General features: G+C 37.4%; 1 protein-coding gene across 5 annotated transcripts in view; it reads left to right on the forward strand.

Annotated features, from left to right (window-relative positions):
* The window catches only part of MINDY2 (MINDY lysine 48 deubiquitinase 2), an 84,395-nt gene that overhangs the window by 19,210 nt on the left and 52,399 nt on the right, over positions 1-12,786 (forward strand). For all 5 annotated transcript variants that reach the window (XR_007453832.1, XR_007453833.1, XR_007453834.1 and 2 more), the window contains exon 3: positions 10,007-10,071. Coding sequence is in view for 2 of the 5 variants with exons in the window: in XM_049613713.1 (XP_049469670.1) it covers positions 10,007-10,071 (65 nt within the window). In the remaining 3 variants the exon portion in view is untranslated. The remainder of the gene's footprint in view (positions 1-10,006; positions 10,072-12,786) is intronic.

Below are 12,786 nucleotides of genomic sequence, written 5' to 3' on the forward strand. Positions count from 1 at the left end.
CAGGTCATAGAATCTAAGTTGCGTAAAAGAGGAAATGAAGGTATAAATACATTTGTCACTTCCTTAAAAAGTTAAACATAGAATTACCACATGACCCTATAATTTCACCCAGAAGAAGTAAAAACATATGTCCATACAAAAACCTGTACAGAAATGTTCACAACAGCATTTTTCAAATAACCAAAAAAATGGATACAACTCAAATGTCCATCAGCTGATGAGTAGATAAACAAAACGTAGGGGGCGCCTGGGAGGCTCAGTTGGTTGAGCATCTGACTTTTGACTTCAGCTGAGGTCGTGATCCTAGCATCATGGGATGGAGCCCTGTGTCAGGCTCCATGCTGAGTGTGGAGCCTGCTTGGTGTTCTCCCTCTCCTGCATGCACATGCACTCTCTCCCTCTGTCTCTCTCAAAAATAAATAAATAAACATTAAAAAAAAATCTCTTTCCCTCTGCCCTGTTCATGCTCTCTCTTGTAAAAAAAAAAAAATAAATAAAACACAAAACTTAAAGACATTATGCTAAAGTCAAAGAAGCCAAGTCATGAAAGACCACATACATGATTCTACTTATATGAAATGTCCACGATAAACAAATTTATAGAGACAGTAGATTAGTGGTTGCTTGGGATTGGTGGAGGAGTAAAAGGGCATATAGGGATTGACTGTTAATGGGTACAGAATTTCTTTAGGTGGGTACAAAAACGTTCTAAAATTAGATTATGATGATTTCCTTTAACATACTTGCAACCTATTGAGTTGTATACTTTAAATGGGTTTATTGTATGGTCTGTAAATTATATCTCAAAGCTGTTTAAAAAAAACAACTGGAGAAAAGGAAAAGAACTTAAAGTTTTTTTAATGTTTTTATTCATTTTTGAGAGACAGAGATACAGAGCGCTCGTGGAGGAGGGACAGAGAGAGAGGGAGACACAGAATCTGAAAACAGGCTCCAAGCTCTGAGCTGTCAGCACAAAGCCCATCACAGGGCTTGAACCCACAAACCGTGAGATCATGACTCGAACCGAAGTCAGACACTTAACTGACTGAGCCACCCAGGTGCCCCAAGAGTACTTTTGACAAATAGAAGAATTAGACTTAGATAGTACAGATAGTTCATTTCTAGCAATAAGAGGTGAGACAGAATGTATTAAAAATAGATGCAGGTAGGTGGGTAGATGTGGTTGTGGTAGCTTTTAGAAGGTCTCTTGAGTGCTTTTATTTTCTCAGTGAAATAGGGAACCAGGTCATGCACTGTGAGTGAGGATGAAGAAGGAGTTGTTAAAGATGAGAGGGAAGGTATAAAATAGTTGTCTGTAGAAGAGTAGCAGAGTGAACGGGAGATATGATATGATTCCTGAAGTTAGTGAAACCAGACCGCATGGTGGTATGATTTCTCCAGTCACATTTAGCTGCATTACTATAGACTTACATAGTGTGGGAGCAGGATTTAACCAGAGCTGGAGTTTTGCCAAGTGAATTTGTTGAAGAAAGAGTCTAGGGAATTGAAGATGTGCGTAGAGAGAGAGTATAATGATGGACCATAGAATTGAAGTTGCATAAAAAGGAAATAAAGATATAAATATGTTGAAGGCAAAAGTTGTGGAATTAGTGGATTTTAGGTCCTAATGGAGCCTGAGAATTTTTGGAACCTGATAATGACAAAGCTGTATGACCATGGGGAATGAGTTTCTGAGGTAAGGTAGAATATAAGATTTTTGTTGAAGAAGAGGTCAAGGAACAGAAAGGCTAAGTTCTTGGATGGATCAGCTCTATGAATATTGAAATTACCAAAAATTATGGCAGGATTTGTGTTGGAGAGAGATAATGAGCTAGGAATGAGAGGGATTAATCTGAAGTTGGTAGAGGACTGCAACCAGGTGGATGGATGATGGGTAGTATTTGATGACATGAGTTTTAAAATTGAGAAGTTTTAGGGAGGAGTGGGAGAGAGAATGACAAGGAGCAAACAGATATTTGTTCCACCTTCAGGCTCACTGGTAAAGAAGTATGAGAGAGAAGAACTGCCACTTTTAAGTTTATTTATTTTGAGAGAGAAACAGAGAATGCATGTGAATGGGGGAGGGGCAGAGAAAGGGGGAGAGAGAATCCCAGGCAGGCTTCTGTGCTTTCAGTGCAGAGCCTGATGCAGGGTCTCCGTACAGCAAACTGTGAGATCATGACCGAGCCAAAATCGAGAGTCAGATGCTTAACCAACTGAGCCATCCAGATGCCCTGAGAACTATCACTTGAGAAGGCTGCAGTGTTATCAAGCCAGAGCCAGATGTCATTTAGGCGAGAAGGTGAAGGAAACATTAAGAGAAGAAAATACCTAGAAGATTTTGCTAAGGAGAGTCCATGAGTTCCAGAGGACATTGAAATTCAAGATAAGAATTTAGGAATCGTCAGAATAAAAATGGTATTTAAAATCTGTGGAAATTGATGAGATCATTACTAGAGACAGCATAAAGAGAGAAGAGGGTCAGGATTGTTCCCTGAAGTTCCCCTGCGTACAGACATGAGATAGAGCAGTGTTTCTCAGTCTTTTAATTATTGCCCCCTAAGGAGCCTTGTAGACTTTTTTGCCCTAGTCATCTACTCTAGGAAATTTATTTATTTATTTATTTTTTGAGAGAGAGAAGAGAGCACATGCACACACCAGCAAAGGAGGGGCAGAGGGAAAGGGAGAGAATCTTAAGCAGGCTCCATGTCCAGCACAGAGCCTGATGCCGAGCTCAGTCTCGTGAACCATGAGATTGTGATCTGAGCCAAAAAATCAAGAGTCTGACCCATGACCTACTGAGCCACCCAGGCGCCCCTCCAGGAGGTTTTAATACCACAGACACACTGTATATTTCTTCATGTACTGTGCCCTTTGAAGGCCACAAACTATTATAATAGCTAAGATATTTTTGGCCTCTCCCCCGGGGAATCAGTTTTTGTCCCCCTCCCGCTACCCCCCCCCCACCCCCCTGGACAACATTGCCCCTGCTGAAATGCATGGGGTAGAGGATAGAGAAGTAAAGGAAGAAGTAACCAGGAAGGTAAGAGAAGAGCCAGGAGAGTGAAGTCATGAGGAGTATTAGAAGGAAGGAGGAGTACAGAATACTAGGTTTTAAGTATAGTTAGACCCTAAACCCTTGTAAAGAAGTAAAAAGAATATTACAAGGCTAGGGGTAGGTGGAAATATTTTAAGTTCAAGCTAGACGTGAAAAGATGTAAGACATATTTGGAGGAGTGGCAAATGAGTACAATTTGACTGTAGTTAAGTCTGCATTTTGTATAGTTACAGGAAAGGAGATTGGATTAGATGGGTTACAGACTCTTGGGAGCCAGGTAGAGGAGTTAGGGTTTACTATAATAGGGCATTTAATCTATTTTAGTTTCTTAAGTGGGATAAATAACATGTTAAGTGTAGTTTTTAAGATGGTCTGTTTGAGACCAATTAGGAAGTAGGAGCAGTAGCTCAGATATGGTCAAATATCAATAGATATTTGAATGTTTAAAATATATAATTTAAATAATGAGAACATATATTTGTGAACCTAATTTCCTACCCATCTCTTCCATATCTAATCACTATCTTCTCTGCTTCCTTTGTTCTCAGATCATGACCAGAATCACCTAAACCTGCACTGTCCAGTATAGTAACCACTAGCCACATGTGGCTATTGAGCACTTAAAATTTTGCCAATGTGAATTGAAATGTTCTATAAGTATAAAATATACATTGGATTTCAGACTTAATAAAAAAAAAGTATCATTAATTCTTATACTGTTGAAATGATATTTTTAATATGCTGGGCTAAATAAATTATTAAAATTAATTTCATCTATTTTTACTTTTTTTTTAATGTAGTTACTAGAAAACTTAAAGTTATATGTGGGCTTATATTTGTGGCTTGCATTATATTTCTCTTGGTCAGTGTTAACCTAAACTATACTGCTACTCTACAGTTTCTAGCTTCATTCTGGCTCTGCTTTCTGTACTGTCACAGGTTGATGCCATTTACCTACCTTCTCCCTGCTGGTTATTACCACCACTCTATTTGCCTTTGTCTGCATACCTTCTGACACTAAATGAGCTCTTTTGCTGTTAGTTTCCATAAATGAAGAATACAGTTGTAGCGCCAAGACCCATGAGCAGAGCCAAAAGATATTAAGTGTGGAGGTACTAATAGTACAAAAGGATAAGATTGGAATGGAACTAAAAGCATCAGAAATTGTAGTGCTTTTTCATTTTACAGATGAAGAAACCAAAGCTCAGAGAGGTTAAATGATGTGCTGTCTCCATCTGGGCACCCTCTTAGGTGATTTAAAGAATGCTGAAACGCTCATATACTCAAAAGTATGTCCCTCCTCCCCCTTCACCCCTCAAAAGTGTTTTTGATACAGTATTTGAAATTCCCACTAGTCTTTTTCTTTCTTTTATTTTTCTTGTCCAGCAAATACTGACTGAGCACATACTGTGGGCAAGTTATTTGGAGGTATCAACAGTGCAGTGAATGTGGTGGCATAAGTGTATTCTACTATGAAAATGTTAACATGGTATTTTTCTTCGAAAATAATTAGGATGTCTTTGTATATTAAATTGTTAGCTAGCAAAGCCATGAGGAAGCAGGATGTAGGGTAGAGAATTTCAATAGGGAAAAAAGAAAAGCGAAGAAATATCTACATCTGTGGTACCTAAAGTGGTTTGGAAGTCCTAGGGGCAGCATGAAAGTAATATGATCCTAATGAGAGGTGGGGGAGAAGTAAGCAAGAGTGATGTAAGAAAAGAGGTACTGAAGACGCTGCCTTGCCAAGAGTAAACTTCATTCAGGGCCAACCCTGCCAGAACAAATTGTTTAATTTTCTAAGCTATTTGGATTTTCTCCTCTTGAGATTACTTCAGTTCTCTGGAGGAACTGGAGAAACTTTTGAGTTAGTAAGCAAACACTAGTAGAAAGATTGTAAGATAAACCATTAATTGCTTTCGTAGCACCCAGCTTAGAGACTACAAGGGAATGAGAATTTTGATTGGCAAAAGTTAGAGGAGTACATTTTAATTTGAAAATTTCTGTTACTAGAGTATTAGAGCAGGGCCAAACATGGACACAGCCTGTTGGAGGGCTTCTGCGTTGAGAAGGGAACATGACAAGCCAGGATACCTAGGAAGTGCTAGGAAGTTTAATAAAATAAGGTCGGGAAGAAGTGTAGGTAGAAGGCAGAACATGGGTAGAAAGATAATGTAAAGAAGCAGAAGACAAGCAGGAATATATACTATGACTTTATTCAGAATAGCTCACATGATGATGAGACTATGATGATGAGTAAGGAAGACAGGTGTTGGGATGGTGCTATTGTCTGACTTTTTTTTTTTTTTTTTAACATTTACTCCTTTTTTGAGAGACAGAGAGAGACAGTGTGAGTGGGGGAAGGACAGAGAAAGAGGGAGACACAGAATCCAAAGCAGGCTCCAAGCTCCAAGGTGTCAGCATAGAGCCCCACGCAGGGCTCAAACTCACAAACAGTGAGATCATGACCCAAGCTGAAGTCTGATGCTCAACTGACTGAGCCACCCAGGCACCCCTGTCTGACTTTCTAAAAGATATTTTATTGGGTGCCTGCGTGGCTCAGTTGGTTAAGCGTCTGACTTCGGCTCAGGTCATGATCTCATAGTTCATGAGTTTGAGCCCTGCATCAGGCTCGCTGCTGTCAGCACAGAGCATAGTTCGAATCCTCTGTCCCCTCTCTAACTGTTCCTCCCCACTCACTCGGGTTTGCATGTACTATCTCTCAAAAAAAAAAAAAAAAAAAAAGATAATTTATTTTATCTTTACATATAAATACTACATAGGGAGGTCATTGTTGAAGTATTTTAATGCCCAGAGTTGACCTCTCTTCTCTGTTCCCAATGCTCATTTGAGATAAGCTAACTATTGCCAAAATCTCTCTTCCAGTTTTTGGCCTAATGTAGCTGTCAGGTTTTTATTTCTTTTTTTTTTTTTTCATTTTTTTTTTTTTTAACGTTTATTTATTTTTGAGACAGAGAGAGACAGAGCATGAACGGGGGAGGGTCAGAGAGAGAGGGAGACACAGAATCTGAAACAGGCTCCAGGCTCTGAGCAGTCAGCACAGAGCCCTACATGGGGCTCGAACTCACATACCGCTAGATCGTGACCTGAGCCGAAGTCGGACGCTTAACCAACTGAGCCACCCAGGCGCCCCAGGTTTTTATTTCTTGATTTCTATTTGTCTGGAATGTCCCATTAGTAACAAAGTCTTAAAGTTCTTTTTTTGGGGGCGGGGGGTGGGAAACAGACCCAAAGTCTTGGGTTCTTTTTTTGAAATTCTTTCTTCTCTCTGTATACTGGTACTTCAAAATGTGATTTATTGCAAACTCTATTGTTTTCCTCTCCCCACCAAATTAGCCTACATACCAATGTTATCTTCGTAAAGCACCAATTTCATATTTCACTTCTTAAAATATAAAGAAAGATCCCTTATGATTTTTCACAAGCAGCCAAACTTACTATTCACGATGGTTGTTTTTTTAAGTTTATTTATTTAGACACCACGAGCGGGGGAGGGGCAGGGACAGAAAGGGACAGAGGATCTGAAGCCGGGTTCTGTGCTGTCAGCACAGAGCTCACTCTGGGGCTCAAACTCAGATACTGTGAGATCATGACCTGAGACAAAGTCAGATGCTTAACTGTCTGAGCCATCCAGGCACCCCTATTTATGATTTTCTGTAATCTGGTCCAGCCATATTTCCCACTACTTTATAACATAGATCATATGCATTTATTCATATGTATTTATACATAAATTCATATGTATTTACTTTAAAAAAAATTTTTTTTGAGAGAGGGACAGACAGCAGGAGGACAGGGGAGGGGCAGAGACAAGGAGGCACAGAATCTGAAGCAGGCTCCAGGCTCTGAGCTGTCAGCACAGAACCTGACTCAGGGTTGAACCCATGAACCATGAGATCATGTCCTGAGCTGAAGTCGGACACTCAACTGACTAAGCCACCCAGGTGGCCCATGTATAAACCTGTTATAAACAGGTTATAACCTGTCCGTATGGCATGATGTTTCTTTTCTTTTTCTTAAAGTTTATTTCTTTTGAGAGAGCATGGGTGAGAGCTGGGGCAGGGCAGAGAGAGAAGGAGAGAGGGAATCCCAAGCAGGCTCCACACTGTCACTGCAGAGCCTGATGTAGGGCTCGATCTCACAAACTGCAAGATCATGACCTGAACCGAAATCAAGAGTCAGACACTTAACCGACTGAGCCACCCAGGTGCCCCTCTTTTCTCTTTTCTTTTTTCTTTTTTTTTTTTTTTTGAGATTTTGTTTTTCAGTAATATCTACACCCAGCGTGGTGCTTGAACTCACAACCCCAAGATCAAGAGTTGCACACTCTACTGACTGAGCCAGCCAGGCACCCTATGGCCTGATGTTTTTTATATGTGCTTTTCTGTCGTTCTCCCTCAAAAAAATGCTTTTTCCTTAACTGCCTTGCCAAGTTCTGCCCCTTTTTCTAAATCCAGTTTAGATAAGACCCCCTTCAAAGGCTATTTCTAGATGCTATAAGCTTTATCAGTATCTCTTTTCAAAATCAGTTGGTACCTAAGGCATTTATTACATGTTATATTATATTATATTTTACGTCATCTCATTCTGTTTCTTGTATGTTCTTTGCCCAACTGCATTATGAGTTTTTTAAGAGAAACATTTATTTCCTAATATTTGTTTTAGCCTATTACTAAATACTCAAAATAGACTCAATAAATACTTTTTGATTAAAATAGTATTGCTGACCAATTTTAGATATAAAGGTTAGATAAGGTAGACAAAACAGCACTCTTTTTTTTTTTTTCTTTAAAGATTTTATTTTTAAATAATCTCTACATCCAGTTTGGGGCTCAAACCCACAACAGCAGATCAAGAGTTGCATGCTCCACTGACTGAGCCAGCCGGGTGCCCCAAAACACCACTCTTTTTTTTTTTTTTTTTTTTTTTAGGTTTATTTAGTTATTTGAGAGAGACAGACAGCATGAGCGGGCAAGGGGCAGAGAAAGGATGAGAGAATCCCAAGCAGGCTCCATGCTGCCAGTGCAAAGCCTGATGTGGGGCTCAAACTCACAAAACCATGAGATCATGATCTAAGCCAAACCAAGAGTCAGACACTTAACCGACTGAGCCACCCAGGCACCCCAAAAGAGCATTCTTAAGAGATTATTTAGATAAATAAATCTCCCTTAGAAACTCCAACTCAGCCTTTTAAAAATATCTGATTCTTTTATTACAAATTTACCTGAAAATATATCTATTGCTGCATAACACATCATCCCTAAATTTACTGGTTTAATAATGAATATAAATTAACAGTGTCTTTTGGTCAGGAATCTGGGCATGCGTAGCTGAGTACTGACTCAAGGTTGCTCATGAGGTTACAGTCAAGGTGTCAGCTGCGGCTGTAGTCTCATTCTTAGGCCTAACTCAGGAGGATCTGTTTTCAAGATTACTCACATTGTTGATGGTAGGACTGAGTTGGTCACAGGTGGTTGGACTGAGGTCCTCAGTTCCTCACTAACTGTAGCCAGAGGACTTCTTTTGTTCTATGCCATGTGGGCCTCTCCATAAGGCAATTCAGAACACAGCATCTGGCTTTCATCAGAGTGAGCAAGTGGGAGAGCATCATGACAAAACCACAATATTGAGTATTCTAATTTCAGAAGATCCATACTCAAGGTAAGGGGATTATACAAAGGTGTGAATACCACGAGACAGGAATTATTGAGGTCCATCTAAGAAGCTGCCTACCTTACCTAGGCTATTCTTCTCTTCTGTAGAAACCTTTCCTGGCCTCAGGAAAAGAGGAGTTGTGTCTCTGAGTCTTTCACAATAATTATTCTACTCTTAGCACCTACTTTTTTTTTTAATCTATTATAGCATATTCAGGATCATTTAATATTGAATTCTAGAATGTTCTGCATCCTGACTCCACTAAAGTTTTATTTATTTATTTATTTATTTATTTATTGTTTTTAATGTTTTGTTTATTTTTATTTTTATTTATTTGTTTTTATTTGTTTTTTGTTTTTATTTATTTTTGAGAGAAAGAGACAGAGTGTGAGTGGGGGAGAGGCAGAGAGAGGGAGACACAGAATACAAAGCAGGCTTCAGGCTCTGAGCTGTCAGCACAGAGCCCGATGTGGGGCTTGAACTTCTAGACCAAGAGATCATGACCTGAGCTGAAGTCAGACGCTTAACTGACTGAGCCACCCAGGACCCCCAATGTTTTATTTTTTAGAGAGAGAGAGAGACATTGAGTGTGAGTAGGGGAGGAGCAAAGAGAGGGAGACACAGAATCTGAAGCAGGCTCCAGTCTCTGAGCTGTCAGCTCTCTTCTCTCTCTGCCACTCCCTCTGTTTACGTATGTGCTCTCTCTCAAAAAATAAATAAACTTTAAACATTTTATATAAAAAAAATTAATGCATATATTAAAATGGTGTTACATAGATTAAAAGGTGCCACATATACTAAAAGTCATACATATATTAGAAAGGTGAAACCAGGGAAGGGGAAGAAGGCGGTAACAAATAAAAATACATATTTAAAAATATGTCAATTTTTCAAGTGCAAAAAATATTTTGTGTACTTCTTAGAATGGCAAACATTTAAAAGACTGATAACACCCATTCTTAAAAAAGTAATGAGGTAATAGTTTATATTGTTGATAACAGTGAAACTTGGCACAACCTTTTAGAGCTTTATTATAGTGACACAGAAAAATGCTCAAATATATTGTAAAGTGGAAGGAAAAATTTCAAAAGTATTATAGTATGTGCATTGAAAAAAACATTTGAGACTATAGCAAATAGTTAACTTTGATTTTCTCTGTGTAGAACTGGGGGTCAATTTTATGTCACTTATTTCTACAATTATTATTAAAATCTATTAGCTTTTTAATGAAAAAGTAATATTTTCAACAGGCAACTTCACATTTTCTTTTTACAGGAGATTACATGCTTGATGCAAAGCCAAAAGAAATTTCAGAAATTCAACGTTTAAACTATGAGCAGGTAATAGACATAAGTTTTGTTATATTCAGATGTGCAATTTTTAACTTATGGTTGTATTCATTGGTCTCTGTCAGTGTTTTTTTGTTTTTTGTTTTTTGTTTTTTACAATCCTTTAAAAATGTAAAAAACATTGTTAGCTGACAGCCAGTTTTGGCCCATAGGCCTACTTTGCTGCTGTTTTATATGAACATATATGCCATATGGAATGAAACATAGATATTATTCTACAGACCTATGTAGAATGATAACTTGGTATTTTTCTTGAAAAATTCACTTTCAAGTGAATTTGTCTTTGATTCATCTTTCCTCATTTTATCTGTATTTTATAATTTAGTTATATTTGGGAGGAATTTGAGTAAATGATGTCATTGGTGTGTCATTAGGACAAAATCTGCAATTCTGTAGTTTCAGTGTGTCCACATTTCTTGCATGTTCTTTAGAGATTCTGTTTTATAAAATAGGAGAAGCTCAAAACTATTGGAGCTGGAAGAAAGCAAGCAGAACTTCATTTTCTTCAGTATCCCTCTTCTGTTTGACAATAGAAGGCAAGAAAGAATCAGGTTCTTCTAGAGGAAGGAAGGATCAGCCAAGGAAGAAATAGACATCATTGGAACCTTTATGTTTACTTTCAAAGCAACCTTTCTAACATATTTTCACTGGTATCAAATTGACAAAAAGGAAGCAAAATTCATTGCAGTATTGCAAAACTTGAATTTGAATGGTGAGATCATCTAGTCCTAATAGAATTGAAGAGCCTACATATTGCATTACTTCACCCTGTAAGGTAGGAAATCTATAGCTAAAGCCAAATTGGTATGCTAAGTCATTTAAATTCTTTTGGAGTTTGTAGTTTAAAGGAATGGTTTCCAAACATTTTTCGTGGTAGAAACCTCTTTTCAAATGAAATTTCATGCTAACCTCCAATATATAAAAGCGGTAAATGACACTTTGTAAGTATAAAGTGGTAAGATTCAATTTATATTATTTATCAAATGTATAGAATTTCTTATTAAGTCAGTGAAGCTATTTGGATTAATTCAAAACTTGAAATTAGGAATTACAATTGTAGTTATATATCATCCTCAACATTCATTTTACTTCTCTTGCACAGTCTTGAGAAAATCTTGATTAACGTGTGTTTGCCAGTGGTATCAGCATTTTGTTTTTTCAAGTCCATCTTGCAGTCTCAGGAGACACTTCCATTAAGGTGATCTAGACTCTTGGAAAATGATTGGAATTAAAGTTTTGTTTCAAAACTGAAACAATATCTAACAACCACATACATTTCTTGTGAGAACTACATATTAGATGAAAAATACCCTGCATTTAAGATAAACTCTTAAACTATTTATATTATGATTATATTACCATTAGTTTTGAGAACAGCATGTACCAAGCTGATAAGGCTGAGTCTGAGCTCCTGTTTAATGTTCCACAGGTGTGATTGAATAATCTTTTTTGTATAATTTTATGTGAGCAAAAATGTTTAAGCCTATATTTGAGAGACACCAATGTAAGGCTGAAATCTTCCTAATTAAAACTTCTTTATCACAAGTAGTAACATAAATAAAAAGCATACTTTTTCCAGTTTTGCTTAATGATAGATACACTGACAACACAAGAAGGTACTCTGTGTGTGTGTGTGTGTGTGTGTGTGTGTGTGTGTTTATATGTGTGTATGACAGGTTTTTAAATGACTACAAGTATATTTTTAAAATACGTGTTAAATTTAAAATATTTCACCATGTCAGAAGTACCTTTGTGAAAAATTCTAAAAAAAAACAACAAAAAACAGAACACTTTAACCACTGGCTTAAAGGAACCAATAGTAATCCTTCCTTGTGATGTAAGCAACCATCCCAAGGATTTATATTATTACCATAATTCGGATTTAGGAACAAAATGGCAAAATACTTACCCTTTTTAGTTCTTTGTTTACGAATGTTCATTTTTTATCAGTGTTACTAATCTTTATGGAGATTATCAAATGGTGTCTATTTAGTTATTTTAATACTACATAATTTATAAAGAAATATAGAAGGTGTATAAAAGTGTAGGCATGAGCCCAGTAACTAAAGGAAATTGGGTGACTGGCAATCAAGAATTTAACAAATATAGATGAAAAATCAGTAGTAGTAGAACTATAATCCTACAATTGCTCACTGTTATTACTATTTTTTTAGATTCATCATTGCTATGATGAAAGTTTTACAACACTGAAGGGAGAAAATGTGAGCTGATTATTTTCAAGGTTTCAACTTTGGGGAAAGTTGAAAAAATATATTGTTTTGGAAGAACATAGTTATTAGGAAAAGGTGAAAAAGCCAGACTATATAACAGTGTTATTCTGTTATAAATTCTTCATTGATAAGTTTGAAACATTTGAGTAATTTTTGTTTTCAGTCCATACAGTCTCTTTGAATGGAATTTTATGTTATTTGGTAAAACAGAATTCTGTTCTTATGACCTAATTTATCTTTTTCAGATTTCAGAGAGAGTCCCTAGTTTTAATATAAAAGGATTCTTTTTAATGTTTGTTTATTTTTGAAAGAGAGAAAGTGAGGGGGAAGAGGGAGAGGGGGACAGAGGATCTGAGGTGGGCCCTTTGCTGACAACAGAACCCTGCAGGGGGGCTGAATCCACAAACTGTGAGACCATGACCAGAGCCGAAGTCAGATGTTGAACCAACTGAGCCACCCAGGCACCCCTATAAAA

The sequence above is a fragment of the Panthera uncia genome (assembly GCF_023721935.1).
Source record: "Panthera uncia isolate 11264 chromosome B3 unlocalized genomic scaffold, Puncia_PCG_1.0 HiC_scaffold_1, whole genome shotgun sequence".
In the NCBI taxonomy this organism is placed as follows: Eukaryota; Metazoa; Chordata; class Mammalia; order Carnivora; family Felidae; genus Panthera; species Panthera uncia.